Source organism: Notolepis coatsorum (assembly GCF_963971535.1).
Source record: "Notolepis coatsorum genome assembly, chromosome: 16".
Taxonomy (NCBI): Eukaryota; Metazoa; Chordata; class Actinopteri; order Aulopiformes; family Paralepididae; genus Notolepis; species Notolepis coatsorum.
The window spans coordinates 17,541,528-17,560,746 of record NC_140180.1 but is presented as its reverse complement, the minus strand read 5'-3'; the positions used below and the strand labels follow the sequence as shown (position 1 = coordinate 17,560,746).

Genomic DNA, 19,219 nt, shown 5'->3' with positions numbered 1-19,219 from the left:
TTCGTGTCCACATGGGGGCAGAGCTCGTCTTTCCTATAGTATAAAGGTCACAGCATCTTGTGTGACCAAGGCGGAAGTAACTCAGAGACAAACGATGGAGCAGGCAGCGAATTATGTATGATAGAAGAACCTTACTCCAGTAAATAACTCCCCTTGGTAAAGCGGAATAAGTTTTCACGGTGCAAACGGAGCAAATGATGCAACCGTCACTACCTGTACAAACACGGTGCAACGACAAACTACCAAAGAAAAGCTACAGTACTGCTAAGCTGAAATGCAAAATAAAAGAAAAAGAGAAAATAAATAAAAGCATCTGTACGAAACATAACCGCATCTTTATTTCAACACCAAGCCGGGGGGCAGTTACATGGGGTGTCTCGCCTTAAGCAACTTTAAATCAAAATGTATTTGAACAATACAACAATCACTCATAACAAGATAAATTAAATAATACAAATTAAAGTGGAAGTGTTTAAATAACAAAAAAAATAATATAGCCGACTTCTTAGCTTAACTTCCCAGGGAACTAATGGGATAACTGGGGATGTTGTTTGCTCCTGACAAGAGTCTCAAAGTGGGGGGATGGTAGACAAAAAAGCAAGTCTGAGAAAGTCATGCTCAATGTCAAGAAGAGACAACTCCGCCCCTGCCAGCTCCACGGCGAGGGTCGCTCTGAACACCGTCGGGTGCATCGGAACGGCTCCTCTCCCCGTCTCCAGGTCCTTGTGGAGGAGGAAGGCGTTCACTACGGCGATGTCCATGAAGTGGAAAAAGAACGTCTTGTACCACTCCCGGATCTTGTGGAGGACCTTACCGTACCCTGTGAGGTCTTGTGAGAGGTCCACTCCGCCCACACACCTGTGTGGACAGAAAAAAACACATCATTGAGAAAAACATAAATATATCGAACACAAATTACTACATCTCAAAGGGCATTACATATATATGTGTTGAATATATAGTACGTACCGGTTGTACACCGTCACTACCGGTGGAATTGGGATGTCCTTCTTCTGCCACTGCCCATCTGGACTTTGGATTCTGCTCTGGACTGTGTCACCACCTGCATGGGCCGTGTGGAGTGTTGAGCAGAAGGAAAAAAGCACCTTGTCCTTGCACTGGACAAACAGAAGGGAGTCCTTGCGGATCCAGCGGATGGTGCCACGGGGAGCCTTCCTCTCCAGACCATTCTTGGGGAATCCAATCCTGCTTGTGCATATGTCTCCGCACGCCCAGATCCTCTTCTGAAGGAGGTCCTGGAACAGGGCGGGACTTGTGTAGAAAGTGTCTACAAACAGCTTGTAACCGGTGCCAAGCAGTCGTGTGTCGGTTAGCTCCATCACCGCCTTATAGCCGAGCCCCTTCCCAGCCCTTCCCGGGAGCCTTCCCTCATATACAGAGAAGTCCCAGGTATATAAATTCCTGGAGTCTGCCAGCAATATGAGTTTATACCCCCTGCAGACGGGTTTGTTCCTCACACCGGCTTCAGAGGCAACCATTCGCTCCTCGATGGTGACTTCCTGGCCGGGGTGAAAGTTCCTCTTACACGCGTCCCTCATCTCCACATACAGCGGTTTGATTTTGGACAGCGGGTCGAAGGCCGCCGTGCCCCTCCCCCGCTCGTTTGCAGCATTGTCTGCAGAGCTGTTCAGACGAAGGGCGCTGCAGATCCTGAGGAACTTTCTACGTGAAATTGCCTTCTCGGGGAACGACAAGCAGTACAGTTCGTCCCCTCGCCAGTAATCGTTGAGTGAACAGCATTCCACTGTGACTACACCCATGTAAATGACCATAGACATGTATGAATACATGTCCTCCAAAGTGATGTCAGTCCAGGGGCGGGAGGGCGGTGAGCAGTGTGTGGCGCCGTAGCCGTTAGTGTTGTCAACTACGGTCTGTAAAGTAGAGCTTGTGAAAAAGAGCTGGAAGAGCTGCAGGGCCGTGTACGCCGCTGGACGTATGACTCTGGGTCCTGGTGGGTTGGCGGGTCTGAAGGTCGGCTGTGGTGGAATGATGTCTGGATCACAGACATCATTCCACCTCTCTCCAGGCGTGCCGCTGCCTCTCGCTCTCCATCTTTCTCTCCTCGATCCTCTTCCTTGCCTATTATTATATGACAATAAAGTTAGTTCACAGCGTTTTCTTCTTTTGTTCACAAAACTTGATCAGCTGACACACACAAATACAAAGCCACCCATCCATAAACACAGCCCCCCCCCCCCCCCCCCCTGCTGAGTAGACAAACGATGCCCTGGGCTTTACAAACTGAAAAAAGTGTTCAGATTCAAACTAAATAGATAGATTATATTTGTCATTGCATGTAATAATACAACAACACGTTTACTGTATGAAGCACAATCTCAGGGGGCTCATACAGAACCAAGCATTTCACTGTAATGTCCTTTAATTGTTTAAATATGTGACAAACAAAACTTGGAGCCATCCATTTAGCAGCATAAAAAGATTACAATAAAAATATATACACATATAACACTCGCACAAATATACATATGATAATTATGAAAGCTAAACTAAAAACGTATTTATATAGAAACACAGTAATAATATAATAAATTACTCACGCTCCAATGTATTGTTGTTCCGCTGAATCCGAATCTAACTCAGAATGTCCTCTCTCCCCACTTTCCTCTGATTCCTCTAAGTGATACTGATTTAGGATTAAGTCTATAGTAGACTCTATACTATCTTCGTCGCTTTCTCTTCCTCTTTTCTTCGCCATTCTTTGACTCTAAATTGTACCAATACGCACCAATGAAGTAATACACAGCAGCAGATGAGGTCTGGACATTTACGCCGAGACTGAGAAACCCATTATATATCCTGGGAAACACCCCTCAGGTGAGGTATCGTCGTTTCATTGGCTACAAAAACCGCCCAAAATGTTTTCATCGTCAGAGGTGATTGGTCCGGTCACCGGGAGGCGAAACCGGAAGTGGTAAATTTTTCGAAACTGATGCTCGTCTTCTTCTTCTTTGGTGTTAATGGAGGCTCGTAACCACAGAAAGGCGCATACCGCCACCTACTGTACAACCCAGCAGCTAACGCTCGTTGGCTGTTTGGTCAAATTCAACATACGGCCTTGAACTCCAGCATCATACAGCTTGACCACCAATCCCTCCTTCCACAGGCACAGCACATAATACCATAGCTTTCCTCGTGTCTAAATCAAGCGTAATATAACCTTCGTACTATCTTTTACTACATTTGGTTAGTATAACCACAGAGTACCACTCTGGTTATCGATCTTCCTTTTATTACCAGAAATTACATACATGTACTTGGATTTATCTACTGACATTTTAAATCCCCCAATTTCCAGCCACGTTCTCCAGTGCATCTCATATCCCAAGGGGGTCAATAAAGGAATATCTTATCTTTATATTATCTTATATCTTTCCAATAATGAACTTCATATTGCCTCCCTCTTTTCCAAAATGCCCTGACAGCTACAAACAGATACAAATGTGTTTATTTTTAGTTTTTTGTTTTAGAGGCTTAATTTGAAAAGAATATAGGACAAGCATACAGTATATAAGCATTATGCTTCAGCCTGTACCTTTTCAGTCACTGCCAAAATCAAAGACCGTTGACAGTCTGGGATGATTGTGCATATTGTATGTGTTATGACTGAATAAAACTACTACTACTACTATCAATCTCCACTATTTTTGATAATACTCAAGCCACTCTAACTTGTATAGTCAGGAACGCCCTGATCAAATTCAACATACGGCCTTGAACTCCAGCATCATACAGCTTGACCACCAATCCCTCCTTCCACAGCACATAATGCATTTTCTATGTCCAGTAAGACGGCAACCACTCCTCCTTTATTTACCATTACATAGCTTTCCTTGTGTCTAAATCAAGCGTAATATAACCTTCATACTATCTTTTACTACATTTACATTTAGCTGAACGCTTTTATCCAAAGCGACTTATATGTTTTGTACAACGTTGTCAATCAATCAATCAATCAATCAATCAATCAATCAATCAATCAACATTGTTGTATTGTTGTAAGTGCCGGACCCCAGGAAGAATAGCTTTTGTCAAGTGCAAAAGCTAATGGGGATCCTAAATAAACATAAACATAAACTCCCACGACCCCTTGCAGTTTGCATACCGCAGGCAAACGTTGGGGTGGAGGACGCCATCATCTACATGCTCCACAGAGCGTACACGCACCTGGAGAAGCCGCACAGCTCAGTGAGGATTATGTTCTTCGACTTCTCCAGTGCCTTCAACACCATTCAGCCTTCACTGCTAGCGGAGAAGCTCTCAGTGATGCAGCTGGAGCACGGCTTGGTGGCCTGGATCAAGGACTACCTCACTGTAGAACTGTGCCGTCACCCTTCCTTTTCACCCTCTATACCTCAGACTTCTGCCACAACTTAAGCGGGTGCCACCTGCAGAAGTTCTCTGATGACTCCTCCATCTAAGGAGGGGCAAGAAGAGCCCCCCCCCCCCACTCCCATCACCATCCGAGGGGATGAGGTGGAGGTGGTGGAGACATATAAGTTCCTTGGGGGAACAATAAACTGGACTGGTCGGACAACACAGAGGCCCTCTACAGGAAGGGACAGAGCAGGCTGTTCTTTCAACATTTGCAATAGACTGCTGCAGTCATTCTACCAGTCTGTAGTGGCCAGAGTCCTCTTCTATTCTGTGGCATGCTGAGGGGGGGGGGGGGCTACATCAATTTCGAGAGACACCAACAAACTGAACAAGCTGGTGAGGAAGGCTAGCTCCATGGTGGGAGTCGAGCTGGTCAGACTAGAGGTGGTGGCAGAGAGGGGGATGAGAAGGAAGCTGGCTGCTATCCTGGAGAATCCCTCCCACCCCCTCTACGATGAGCTAGTCAAGATGAGAAGCACGTTCAGTCAGAGTGTGTCTGACTCCCACCTAAGTGGACTATCTAAATGGCCAATCTATATTACGTATGAAGTATATCACGGCATACACCTTATGCATACTGTATACTTACTTCATCAGAGCATATATTTAGCATTTTTAGATTATATATATTATATTATATATATATATATTGTAACTAGGGATGCTCGATATTGGCTTTTTTACCGATACCGATATACCGATATTGTCCAACTCTTAATTTCCGATACCGATATCAACCGATATCAACCGATACCGATATATGCAGGGTTTCCCCCACCAAAAAACTGAATTTCAGGTAATTAACATTACATAATGTCTTGTTGTGGAATTAACATAACATTATGCATACTTTTGACAATAAATAAAATCAGAATTTGTTCTTACTTACTTGCCTGGGTAAATAAAGGTTATAGAAATGTAAATTTTTTTTTTTTAACAGATACCGATATTTTCCGATATCACATTTTAATGCCAATATCGGCCGATAATATCGGACATCCTTATATTTATTGTAGGACGAATATAACTGAGAGGGCATACATTTCACTGTATGCCCTGGTATGTATGTGACCAATAACAATAAGACTCTTGAATCTACGTACCCTCATCTTGCACCATGACCTTTTTACACTGCCTAAGTTGCCCATAATGCGCATGCTCAGAGTTAATTATATTGTTATATTGTTTACACTGCCTATTTTTATTCTTACTTCTCCACTGTACTATAATTATATGACCTGTATCATGTCTTACTTCCCCTCCCCCATGCTGCTATGATGCCTAAATTTCCCCAAGGGGATCAATAAAGGAATATCTTATCCATCTTATCTTCTAAAACTGGAATTCTCCTACCCTTAATGGCCCCTGACATACAGCGGACCACACTTCCCCTACCAAGGTTTCAACACCCGACCCTCCACACAATACCTCCTCCAACACTCTCGCCTGGCCACCTTAATTACCCTTCGAGCGACTGCTCTCATCTCCACTGCATTTCCGCTCCATTGGGTACTTTCTTAGAGCCCTGTATGCTCTATTTCTATCCCTCACCGCTTCATCACATGCTTTGTCCCACCAAGGCACACTTATTCGTCCTTTAATGGCTTTTCTCTGTGGAATAAAGTGGGAGACATTACTAGATATCATAGCACATACCATAATTCCACTAATTTACTGTACCGTTGTCCCCTTTAACCTTTTCCAGATCTCCACCACATCAGTCAGCAAATTCATCCCATTTTGCATTACTGAAGTTCCTAGGAATCGGTCTACTATCATCCTCCATTAGCAGACTGCACTGACCTTAATGATATCGGGAAGTGGTCACTTCCTATGGTATATCTGTCCATGTTATCCCACTCCCCCCTTCCTCGCCAATTCTGCTGATGCTAAATCAATACATGATACTCTACCTGTCCCAATGTCAAACCATGTTGACCTGCCATCATTCACACAGCAGCCCGTCTATTAATCTCCTATATACTATCCCCACATTAGTATGTGCCTCTGCTGCCCCACAGTGGATTATGTGCGTTATAACGCCTAACCCACACCACTGGTGCCACCCCCCCTTCCATCACCTCTATCTCATTGATGCTATGCCGCATACATGGGTTATATAAGAAGTTCACAACATTCACTCAACATTCAAGCACTTTGAGCTGCAGTTTCTGTATGAAAGGTGCTATACAAAAAAAGTTTATTATTATTATTATTATTATTATTATTATTATCCTACTCTGCTTCACTCACACTCACTGCCGTACAATCCAGATGAGTTCTGAGAGACACCCTTTGGTATTGTACTCCTGCTCTAATGCATATCGCACAGCCCCCATTAGAACCACCCGAAGCTGCTGCTAATATTTTACAGAAAACTAAAAACCTTTTTTCACTACACTTTACAACACAGGCTATATATATATATATATATATATATAAATATCTATCTCTGTACATATCCTACTTACAATGCTGGACAGTATGACTACTACCATACAATATTTACACCTGTATCACTGTACATAATATACTTCAACATTCATCTGATTAGCACTACACTCCGTAGTACTAATTTGTATATTTTGTACCCAGTTTAGTGACCGGTACATTGTATATTGCTGTTACACTTTACTGCTACATTTGCACTCTGGTTGGATGCCAAACCTATTTCCGCTGTATAATGACTAACATTTTAATCTAATCTAATTAGTATGGCACCTGTATGTAACAATTGAGCATTATGATGCCTGGATGACAAACGCGTTAATTTGTGAATGCTTTCTTTTTTTTATTACTTTTTCATGGCCTCACAAGTAAAGACACGTCTCACAACTTGCAAGGCTCATCTCTTTCAAAGAATACGTCAGTATATTCTTCTTTTTTGTGACTATCCATCAGCCGAACAGGTTGCAGAGTAAATCAATTTTGACTTGCATAAATAGACAGGACATTTTGTTGAGCTCTTCGGTACAGAATCACAGGTATGCAATCGCTTGCTATCCAGAGGTAATGAATACCCACTGAAACCTTGAAATTGTACACATTTACACAACTCTCATTCTGGACATAATGAAAACAGGTCGTCTATGAGACTGTCTGTGATCCCCAGGAATAAAATGTAAACGGGTTGATAAATGTAAAAGGAGCTATTTTTCATATTTTCGTCCAGAACAGTGTGACTTAAAACTTAAAGCCAAAACGTGTTAAATAATAGAGAACACAGAGAGACCACCCACCCACAATAAATTAACAAAAAATAACTTAAAAAAGACATACATCATACATTCTTCTTTCTCAAGTGTATCATTGATATCAAAGCCATACTACAGACAACCACAGTACATTGAAGCATATGATGTCGGAACAACTCTCATCACTTCTTAAACAAAAAAAAAACGAAACAAATGACTAAGACAAATTTTCCATCAGGAAAAAACACTTTCTTTTTTGGGCAAACATCACACTTGATTAAGTAAAGGCATCTTCTCTAGATCAATATTTTCCAATGCACAATGGTTTTACATTGTAGGACTGTTAATACAGACATCATTAACAGGGGCATCCATACGATCTTAATACTTGTGAACTTGCTAAGGAGTGTTTAGGATGCTACAACTCGTGTTTCAACTGCTGGATGATGTCATTGCATTGGGAGAAATAAATAAGAGTCCATGATAATAGCCAAGGTTTTATGGTGATGTTCCGTTAAAAGAACACGCCAACATTTGGGGAAATTAGCTTACCGTCTTCTCCAGAGAGAGACAACTAGATGGATAACAGTTTCCTCTCTGCATGTTAGCCTAGCTTAGCACAATGAATGGAAGTGGACATGACCGGTTAGCCTCAGTCCGCTTCCATTCATTGTGCTAAGCTAGGCTAACGTGCAGCCAGATACTGAACGCACAGAGAGGAAACTGGTGTCCATCTTCTCGTCTCTCTCTGGAGAAGACGGGAAGCTAATTTCCCAAAATGTTGGCGTGTTCCTTTAAGCTGGTAAAAGAAAAAGAAAAACTACACCTAGTAGCAATGGGGCTTAGCGGCATGTGCATCTGGTGGCGATCATGTCCTCAAACTCCTTGTAGACGTAGGATCCATCGTCCTCAAAGATTATGACGCTCAACGGGTCGTAGTGCGAGGGGACGCACGAGGGCCGGGGCACGGAGGAGTCCAGCTTCTCGTAGATGATGTTCTGCACCATGGTGTGGCGGGGGGAGCCGTACAGGGACAGGGCCCTCGGGCAGCTGCCCCGGCAGTATCTGGGGTTGTACTTTGGCGGGATGACGATCCAGTGGTCCATCTTCAGCTGGGTGAACCTCACCCTGAAGTCGTGCAAGGCACAGTCACTTGTCGGGAACTGCGAGAACGGCAGGAGGTCATGGAGGAGGAGGATGTCCCTCCTCCCTCGCCTTTTAAGCCCCATCTTTTGCTCCAGTTTGAACTCCGCCTGGTCGTCGATCGCGTTCATCTCGGCGGTCGGCCTTCGGCGCATGGCGGTGGCGGTGGACGGCGGCCACCTCTGGCGGGCCAGCTTGCTGCCGTCGTTGAGGTACAGGAGCAGGAGAGGAGACCGGAGGCTGACCTCCTTCTCGCAGGTCAGGTTGACTAGGAGGTGTATGTGCTTCCTCTGGAGCTCCATGAGAGGGTGTAAGAAGGAGGTGACGTCGACCTCCACCCACTTGCTCCTCCTCCTGCTCCCCGCCTCCGTGCGTACCGTGAAGTTGACGGTGTGCTGGGTGCCCCCGGGACAGAGCCGACACTGGTGGTCGGAGTACTCCTGCTCCTCGACGCTCAGGTAGCACGCGGACGCGCCGGACGCCGACGGGTCTTGGTGAAAAGAGTACAGGAGGACAGATTTGAGGAGCTGCTCTTTGTCCCTCACTCGGTCCAGGTTGTAGGACAGGTCTTGCATGAAGAACTCTGGAGGGGGGGAAACACAAGACACCAAATAACACTCGTCAGTCACATTAAAAACCCTGACGTTTAACCCTTTCACTACCACAGTCACTTGTCGGGAACTGCGAGAACGGCAGGAGGTCATGGAGGAGGAGGATGTCCCTCCTCCCTCGCCTTTTAAGCCCCATCTTTTGCTCCAGTTTCAACTCCGCCTGGTCGTTGATCGCGTTCATCTCGGCGGTCGGCCTTCGGCGCATGGCGGCGGCGGACGGCGGCCATGCGCCGAAAACAAAAATAAACCACGTGAACTTTGGAAATTACTCAACAATCAACTAGGCTGCAGTAAAAAACGTAAAACCAGGTTCTCAAACATAAACATAAAAACGGATAACACGCTCATCACAGACAAGCTGGATGTAGCCAATTACGTAAACACTTTCTTCACAAACATAGCCACAACACTGGTAAACAAACTACCCTCCCACTCAGGGCAGTATGGGATAGAACACATAGTAGCATACTACAAGAACCTAGGCGTCCACAAAGACGACTTCAAACTGGAAATGGTAACTACAGATGAGGTACTCAAAAAACTGAGCGCCCTCCAACCGAACAAGGCCACTGGCCATGACAACATCCCCTCCAAATTCCTCAGAGACTCAGCAGCCGCCATCACCCTAGTCATCACACACATAATAAACCTCTCCATAAAACAGGGACACGTCCCCAAGGACTTCAAAATTGCGAGAGTAACACCCCTGCACAAAAAGGGCAGCAAACTAGACCCAGGCAACTACCGCCCTGTTTCCATCCTTACATCCATCTCGAAAGTCATGGAAAAAATAGTATACGAACAGATCGAAAAGTACCTTGCGGAAAAAAAATCTAATCTACGAATTCCAATCTGGCTTCAGAACATCCCACTCCACTGACACATGCCTTCTCTATTTGAGCGACCACATCAAACAAGAGGTGGACGCGGGCAAATACTGCGGCATGGTCATGCTGGACCTAAAAAAGGCCTTCGACACTGTCAATCACACCATTCTGATTGACAAGCTAAAAGCAATAGGTTTTGATAGTTTATCAGTGAGCTGGATACAATCCTACCTGGAGGGGAGAGAACAGATGGTGGAGGTAAACGGTACCCTACCCCCCCCCCCTCACAGTGAGCTGTGGTGTTCCACAAGGAAGCATACTAGGACCGCTACTATTCCTAATTTATGCAAATGACATGTCGTCAGCTTGTGACTGCAACTTGTTCCTGTTTGCGGATGACTCAGCCCTGCTGGTCTCTGACAAGAACAAGTTACAGGTTGAAAAAGCCCTCAGCTCGGAACTAGGCAAAATCTGCATATGGCTCGCCGACAACAAACTATCATTACACATGGGCAAAACAGAGTCCATACTCTTCGGTTCAAATAACAAACTCAGCAAGACAGACGGCTTCTCGGTTACAGTGGGTGACAATATTGTCACAAGGAAAGATGAAATTACCTACCTAGGTTCCATCCTAGAGGCTAATCTTTCCTGTGACAAAATGGCATCCAATGTAATACAAAAAGTCAACCAACAAACTCGATTCTTGTACCGGATCTCCTCTCTGGTAAACAAGAATACCCTGAAGACTCTGGCAGGAGCACTCATTCAAGGGTACTACGACTATGCTTGCACCTCATGGTACCAAAGCACCTCAAAGGCACTAAAAAAGAAAATTACAAACATCTCAAAACAAGCTAGTCAGACTACTGCTTGACCTGACTCCTAGAACCCACCCCACCCCGGCCCACTTTGACAACCTAGGATGGCTTAGAGTAGACGACAGAGTACAGCAACTTGCAATGGGCCTGGTCTACAAGATACACTACACGACCAAGGTACCCATGTACATGTCAAAATACTTCCCAAAGGTCAGTGAATACCACGATCACAACACCAGAGGGAGCTCCACAAATCATATTAAACCCAGATTCAGCTCAAACAAGGGACTAAACACGTTTCGCAATTATGCCACATCAATGTGGAACGCCCTACCCAAAGCTGTAAAGGAATGTGAATCACTACCCACTTTCAAAAACACTCTCAAAGAACACCTACGGGAGACTGCAATTCGAAACTGGCCCCTACAAATGTCTTAACCCAGTTGTACAGTAAATTACCAAGTATGGCTTTGTCAGTATTCCAATGTACAGAGTACAGAGTACAGTGCCCCCCCCCCCCCCCCCCCCTCCAATGTACAGCCCCCACCCACCAACCCCACCCCACCCACCCAACCTCCTCCAATGTACAGTTTCTACGTCAAATTATACACACTTTTTCTGGACACTTTTTGTATCACAAACAGTACTGTATTTGCAAATCTGATATGTCATAAATGTATAGATGTAGCAGTACTGTCTATCTGTATGTCATAATGTTATGATGAATTGAAAATGGGGGACCCTGATGTAAACAAGACGAAAGTCTCTCTCTGGTCTGCATCCCCTTACCAATTGTATGTATTGAGCTGTACTGTACTGTACCCATTCTGCAATCTGTTAATAAACTTTTCAATCAATCAATCAATCAATCACACTACAGTGTGGTAGTGAACGGTTATTCTGTAGTGTGGTAGTGAAATGGTTAACCCTTTGTCGTGTGACAGTGGAAAGGGTAAACCTTCTGTATTGTCGCAGTGAAAGGGTTAACCATTTTGGTAGTGTGGCATCAACCCTGGTCATAATTTCTAGTGCTATATGTGTCAACATTGACCAATCCTAGTGTTGTTGGGGGTGACGGTGGCTTCAGAAGGCAGAGTGGTAGTCTGGAAATCGGAAGGTTCCCGGTTATATTCCGGCTCCTCCCAGCAGCGTGTCGAAGTGTCCTTGAGCAAGACACTTAACCCCCGACTGCCCCCGTTGAGCAGGTTGGCACCTTGCATGGTGGCCTCCACCGTCGGTGTGTGAATGTGTGAGTGAACTTGTAAGTCGCTTTGGATAAAATGTAAATGGTAGTGAAAGGGTTAAGGTCAAAAAAGGCCACAGGGGGTAACATGTGGAGACGATGCAGCCGAGCGGCCTAATTTATCCCAACAATTATAGTCAACACCACCAGTGGTGCGTTGGTGATTTCATACCTGGTTGCACTGTGTTTTAATGATGCCACGTGCATGTGCGCTCCCGGGCGCGTGCTCCTGCGCATGCGCATACATGTTCCCTCGCGTGCTTACAGAATAAAGACAATGTCTAATTGCCTCTAGGAATGGAATGTAACACATTTCATTCACAAGTTGTGTGTGAATGTATCCGAGGACGTATTTATTTTATTTTACCTTTATTTTACCAGGTAGTCACTTGAGTGCACGTGCTTCTGCTCACAGACCCGGTTGCACTGCGTGCAACCCCGTCCCATGACCAACGCACCCCTGGTCAACACTCAACAGTATTATTGGTGTTACTTTTGCTTCGCTCGACTGTAATCCACATTGATTTGGCGGGCTAGGGCTGAGCAATACGGTCAAAATATGATCGACGTTTTCTTGTTTTTGAATATTTGTATATAATATTTGTTTGTACAAATGACTTTGATGATGATTTTACATATTTTTAGTGTATTTTTTTGTAGTAATACAATTGTTATGATGCTTCAACATTCAACCATTATAGGCCTACTTCATCATTCACTAATCATTATAATAATTTTAAATAAACTTAAAATACATAAATTATTTTACAATAATATATATATCGTTGACGACAGTAGCCTATAGTAAAACATTTTGAAAAGGAATCCATACCATGACAGTTCTGATTTTGGAACCCTAGCCCATAGAATGAATGAATGAAAACTTTATTTAACAGATTGCAGAATGGGTACAATACAGTACGGCTCAATACACACAATTGTTAAGGGGATGCAGACCAGGGCCCCGTTCCCCGTACCTGGCTAACTGAGTTAGCCGGATCATTTCCAGCATAGCTTGACTTAAGCCGGACCGTTCTGTTCCCCGAAGTCGGATTTTCTAAATCACCATGGTAACAGATCAGAAAGTTTGAACCTGGTCCGGAGCAGGGTTAAGTTCAGTTAGCTGGATGAACCATAGCCACGCCCTCGCAAAGAAATGCCAGCTCGCTTCCTGAAATATTTCTCACAGTCTAGATCCCATTATACCATTCTGAATTATGTTTTTGTGCTTCGTTTTCCTAGAGGGGGCTTTTGAAATGTATAATAATATAACTAAATGCTGATAATAAATCATATTCAGCCTATAGATTTACTTTGTCCTAAATAAAATAATGCACGTCATATACGGCGCTCGGAGTCGCGATACACGCTGCATGTGGTTATTTTAATAACGGCACATTGCAAATGTGAATCCCGCGGGGATATTTTTAATGAATGAAACCTATCGGCCGTTTGGCTCTGATTAGTTTCATATATTCTCCGCTGTAGATTTGCTTAACGGAGCGCCCGGATTGTGTTTCATTCAAGCATAAAATTGAAGTGTCTATGCGTGGATTGTGGTTTTTGTGGATTATGAATTACGAGGAATCTGAGGATTGTTGAATTGTATCATCACTCACACGTTATTGTGATATTGTAACTGGGATTAAAATGTCTGATGAGAATGAGATGCGCTGTTTGGCAGATTTGAGCAATTGAATGAGCCGTTGACGTCACATTAATGCATTTGAGAATAAAGAGATAAAACTTCATTCAAAAGAAAAATATTCGAAACACGCGACTCTTGTATTGATGGATACACAATGGATATATCCCGTCTGGCACAGTGGTGCAACGGCTAGTGCTCACTCCTGTCAAGCGGACGACCCTAGTTCGAGACCCCGCGTTTCCAATATACTTTTTTTGGAATATAATATTAATGAATATACGCAAAAGTAGCCTAGTTTTAAGTTAAAATATTATAAGTCTACATGCATTGAGGATGTCATTCTTTATATAGCTCTCAAAGTGCACCAAATTGAAGTATTTACATTGCAAAAAGAAGAAAATAAATTAGAAAAGACGGGGATTCGAACGCGGGTCGTCCGCGTGAAAGGCATAAGTACAAACCATCAGACCACGGTGCCAGACAAATAAAACATCCACCATACATCCATAAATGGATAAGAGAGCCGTATCCTTATTCTGATATAGTTGAACTAATTATTTTCGCTAGCAAGATCTCATTTGATTATTCAATCAATAAACCTACTGCCAGCAGGCACATTTAAAGAAATATAATCTGATTGATTGGGGTAATGAGGGACTTAAAATTAGCCTATAGATTATGCATTTAACTTGTCGGCGAGGCTATTGAGCCGTACTGTATTGTACCCATTCTGCAATCTGTTAATAAAGATCAATCAATCAATGCCGTTAGAAAATCAGGATTTCTGCGATCGACATCTGCTGTCTTTTCAGCTGAAGCGGCCGCGTGCAATTATCCTGAGTCTCAAGTCTGGTTCAAATGAACGAGACTGAATCAGCGTTCGAGGAACAGGAAAATCCCGGATTCAAACATCGGGTTAATTGAATCTGGATAATGGGACTCTTGATCGACTTAGTTGAACCAGGTACGGGGAATAGGGCCCAGAGAAAGACGTTTGTCTTGTTTACATCAGGGTCCCCCATTTTCAATTCATTGTGACATTTATGGCATAGGGACATACATGACATACAGGTATATAGTACTGTTACATTTGTGACATATGATATGCAAAATTTGCAAATACTGTTAGCCATAGATCCTAACAGAGAATATATACATATGATTGGGAGGAGACTGTATTAGGAGGTGGTGGGCGGGTGGGAGAAAAAATATACATACGGTGGGAAGAGAATATATACATACGGTGGGAAGAGAATATATACATACGGTGGGGAGGAGATTCACATCTTTTTACGGTTGTGGGTAGGGCGTTCCACATTGTTGTGGCATAGTTGCGAAATGTGTTTAGTCCCTTGTTTGTGCCGAATCTGGGTTGCACAAGATTTGTGAAACTCCCTCTGGTGTTGTGGGCATGGTATTCACTGACCTTTGGGAAGTATTTCGACATGTACATGGGTACCTGACCTGTGTGGTGTAGTGTATCTTGTAGACAAGATACTAGTATGCATAGAATGAGTAAGCACTTTGAAAAATCCGGTTCCTCATGGCCTGATGCCATGTGAGTCAGACATTTGTAGGGGAAATTAGTCTGACTCACAGGATGTAGACTGTTGGTATAAGCATGCCATTGGTCAACTATTTCAGTCGGAATTTTCATCCCCTTCTGCTATCTGTGACACTATTTTGTAAAGGCACCGTCGTTGCATCCTGGTTTTAGCGCCGCCCAGGGTGATTTTGAATTACAAACAAGGCAGAACCTTGTGTACCCAACCATATAACTATATAAAACGGGTTCCAACCAGTAGAAGTTCAGAATTTGCCTCTAATGGCACAGTAGCAGAGGGAACACTTTGGCTATATTGTGTAGATAGGGGGTGCACACTCTAGCTTTAATCTCAGCTTTCATTCCCTACTTACCAATGATGCTGTTGATCGGTAATGTCTTTTCTCAGCACAATCCATGCTGTTCTTCATACTGGACGTGGACACCGACAGATGTGCATAACATGCGGCTGTTTTTTTTTTTTTAAACAATATGTTTATTGGTATTTTCTTTTTTTTTCAGTTTTACAGCATCAGTTCAACAGTTCAACAACCATACAAAAGAAAATGCTGCCAACTGCCCCCCCTCCCCGAGTTACAGAAAAATAGATACAAAATCAAATAACACCCCCCCCCCCCTGAAAGAAAAATAATAAATCAATAAAAAAAAAAAAAAAAAAAAAAAAAACTCTAGGCCAGACCCCCCCTCCCCTCCCCCAGACTAGGACCTCAACAAATTAATTTTTTTTTTTTTTTTTTGCACATTGAGAATTTAGTAAACCCAGTTACACCTGTCTAACAGGTGCCCATACTTCTACATTTAACACTGTGTTTAGGACTGTTTTTATTCTTATTTTACTAGCACCTAGGGTTGCATTTTTTTAATTTCGTTGTAACAACTGTAACAATGACAATAAAGATCTATTCTATTCTATTCTATTCTACACCAAACAAATAAATATCTAACGTTACATCTTTTCTCTTCAAAGAGCAACTAATAACATTTACCATGCGGCTGTTATTCAGACAACATAATTGTGCATCATCTCAATATCATGATTTATCCACAATATGATCGAAAGACGATAAATTATCATATTGAATTATCGCCAGGCCCTAACACAAAGTCGATTTCAGTTGCATTCAGTCAGCTTATACAGACAGGAGCCTGGCCCCAGTGACTTTGCATTAGTTTGTGGCTAGCTAAGTAGTGTAACTGTGTATCCAGTATGAAGGATAGCATGGATGGTCCAGAGAAAGGACTCTCCCGATCAACAACATCATTGGGAAAAGTAGGAAACAGGGCTAGGGCTCAAAATCAGAACTATCCCTTTAATATTCTGTGTAACTTACACATTAAACATCAATACTAATACATAAGGCTACATTCACACTGGAAGCCTCAGTGCTCAATTAAGATGTATTGCTCAGATCAGATTTTGTTTGGCTGTTCACATTCTTTTTTAAATGTGGGCAATAATCAGATTCCAGTGTGAACTGTCCACGCTCCTGAATTGACCCGCATTCGCAAATGAACAATAAAGAAGATGGGGTAAAAAGTCATACTGTATGAGGTTGCATTGCAAAACAAATCAGAACATATAAAAGTGGCCCAAATCAGAATAATGAAAATATCAGGAGTCAATGTGATTTGTGCTGTTCCCACTGTCGTGTGGAAAAAAAAAAAAAAAAAAAAAAAACATTATGTCACAAGAGTCGCATCATATGAGCAAAAAGATCAGATATGGGCCGCTTTTGCCTGCAGTGTGAACGTAGCCTAAGTGCTGTGTTTGTTGCATGGCCTTGATTGATTGATTAATTGAAAATTGTATTAACAGATTGCAGAATGGGTACAATACAGTACGGCTCAATACACACAATTGTTAAGAAGGGGATGCAGACCAGAGAAAGACTTTCGTCTTGTTTTCATCAGGGTCCCCCATTTTCAATTCATCATAAATTGCCTTTATGGCAACATAACAGCACAGCATGTCTAGATTAACATTTGCGTAGGCTTATATTTCATCTGACGGTGCTGTAATGAAGCCCCTGGTGGCCCAGGTTCGGTGTTGTGATTGGGGGCCACTCGTCCTCTAGAACCACCAAGTGGGGGTCAAATCCTGCCAGAACGGTCTCTCCTGACCTCCCCGGCCTCATCATCCAACCACCTCAATAAAGAACAAACATGATGCAGCACACTCACCTTTATTATGTTCAACGCATTCATCTCGAGGCCTTATCAGTCGCGCCGTGTTGTACAAGTTATCCAAGCTCCTTTCCTCTCCCGATGACATCTTGTAGAGCTGTGTCATGTATTTGACGTACCGCGACTCGGGCTTCATCCTCGGCTTCGCGGCTGCGTTGCGGGTCCACGACCCTCCGTGTTCCGATAAGGCTTTCAACAGCGGGGAGAATATGCTGCCGTGAGCGGCATCGCTGAGATCACCACGGTGTCCACTGGACGAAGCCAGAGACGGTCTTATTATTGGGCTTATGCCGAGAAGCAGTAACACAACAGTGAACACGTAGTTAAGTACGACTGACAGATGCATTGCAATCTCCATTTTACAAACGAACTCTCTGACAACTCGGGAGTTCAGGCCAACCAGACTACCGCCATGTGCCGCCGATCACATCGCACAGGTGTGTGTGAGCAATCAACAGGGCTCACCACGTCACTCATAACCAGACAGGAACGCGGTGGAAGTAGTACCGTTACTTAAGTAAACGTAGAAATACCACAGATAAAAAAAAAGTTACTCTGGTACTCTTCCATTTAAAATTCGACTTAAGTAAAAGTATAGAGAGGTATTTGAATGTATTTAGGTATCAAAAGTAAAAGTAGTCTTCTACATTATGTTTTTGCATTCCAGTGCTTTCAAACCATTGACCTGTGTTAAAGTGGTGGTATCTTATGTAGTCCAGTTATGCTCTGATTGCCTCCTTTTGAAGTTGGCAGGGCTTCAAATTGGACACAAATTAAAAGTAAAGTACAAGTACCTACAATTTGTACTTAGACTATACAGACAAATACAAATCACTGCAGACAGGAAATTATAAAGTTACGTACAATAACTGGCCTACAAATCTGTGGTCTCCTGTCAAGATAAAGCATGCAGCTTTGTATTAATCATTTCTGTGGGCGAATAAAGGCCAAGGCTACTACAATGTGGGGCTATCTTGACCATTTTTAGTCATAGAAACTCTCTGGTCATTACTTGTGTGTATGTGTGTGTGTGTGTGTGTGTGTGTGTGTGCACGTGTGCATGCATGTGTGTGTGCGCGCGTGTGTGTCTTGCCCTAACATTCCAGAGTGCATCCCATTCCCCTCCGCTCCAGTGGATTCCACTCGGTTCAGTGTTGCACGTGTTTTGACCCTAGCCGTAGGAAATGGAAGGAGAGGTGGACGCTGCCTGAGCAAAAAGACCACCCAAAACAGAATCCACTGTTGTGATTTTAGATTTTAGATCAGTGAGGTCATCAAGAGGCAAAACCATCAGCTTTTGCGCTGAAACTGTTAAACATGTATGGCCAGACTGTCATTGTAAATACTGTTCATAAAAAAAAATCTGATCATAATTGTGGCAGTTATATCCTAGCAAAATCACCATTTTTACTGTCGCACAGAGTACAAAAGGCCACACACACACGCACACACACACACACACACGCACACACACACACACACACACACACACACACACACACACACACACACACACACACACACACACACACACACACACACACACACACACACACACACACACA

General features: G+C 43.4%; 2 protein-coding genes across 2 annotated transcripts; both read right to left on the bottom strand.

Moving 5' to 3' along the window:
* Positions 1-476: 476 nt before the first annotated feature.
* Positions 477-5,528, bottom strand: LOC311242912 (piggyBac transposable element-derived protein 4-like; the record flags this gene model as incomplete). The annotated part of the gene is made up of 3 exons (XM_084331977.1): positions 477-858; positions 970-2,000; positions 5,523-5,528. 3 exons carry the CDS (start codon positions 5,526-5,528, stop codon positions 570-572), a joined length of 1,326 nt encoding a protein of 441 aa, XP_084188103.1. The 3' UTR covers positions 477-569.
* A 2,927-nt stretch (positions 5,529-8,455) lies between these two features.
* gdf9 (growth differentiation factor 9) lies at positions 8,456-18,000 on the bottom strand (the record flags this gene model as incomplete). The annotated part of the gene is made up of 3 exons (XM_084331976.1): positions 8,456-9,339; positions 17,652-17,905; positions 17,993-18,000. The coding sequence occupies 3 exons, from the start codon at positions 17,998-18,000 to the stop codon at positions 8,456-8,458; spliced, it is 1,146 nt and encodes a 381-aa protein (XP_084188102.1).
* Between the last annotated feature and the right edge of the window lie 1,219 nt (positions 18,001-19,219).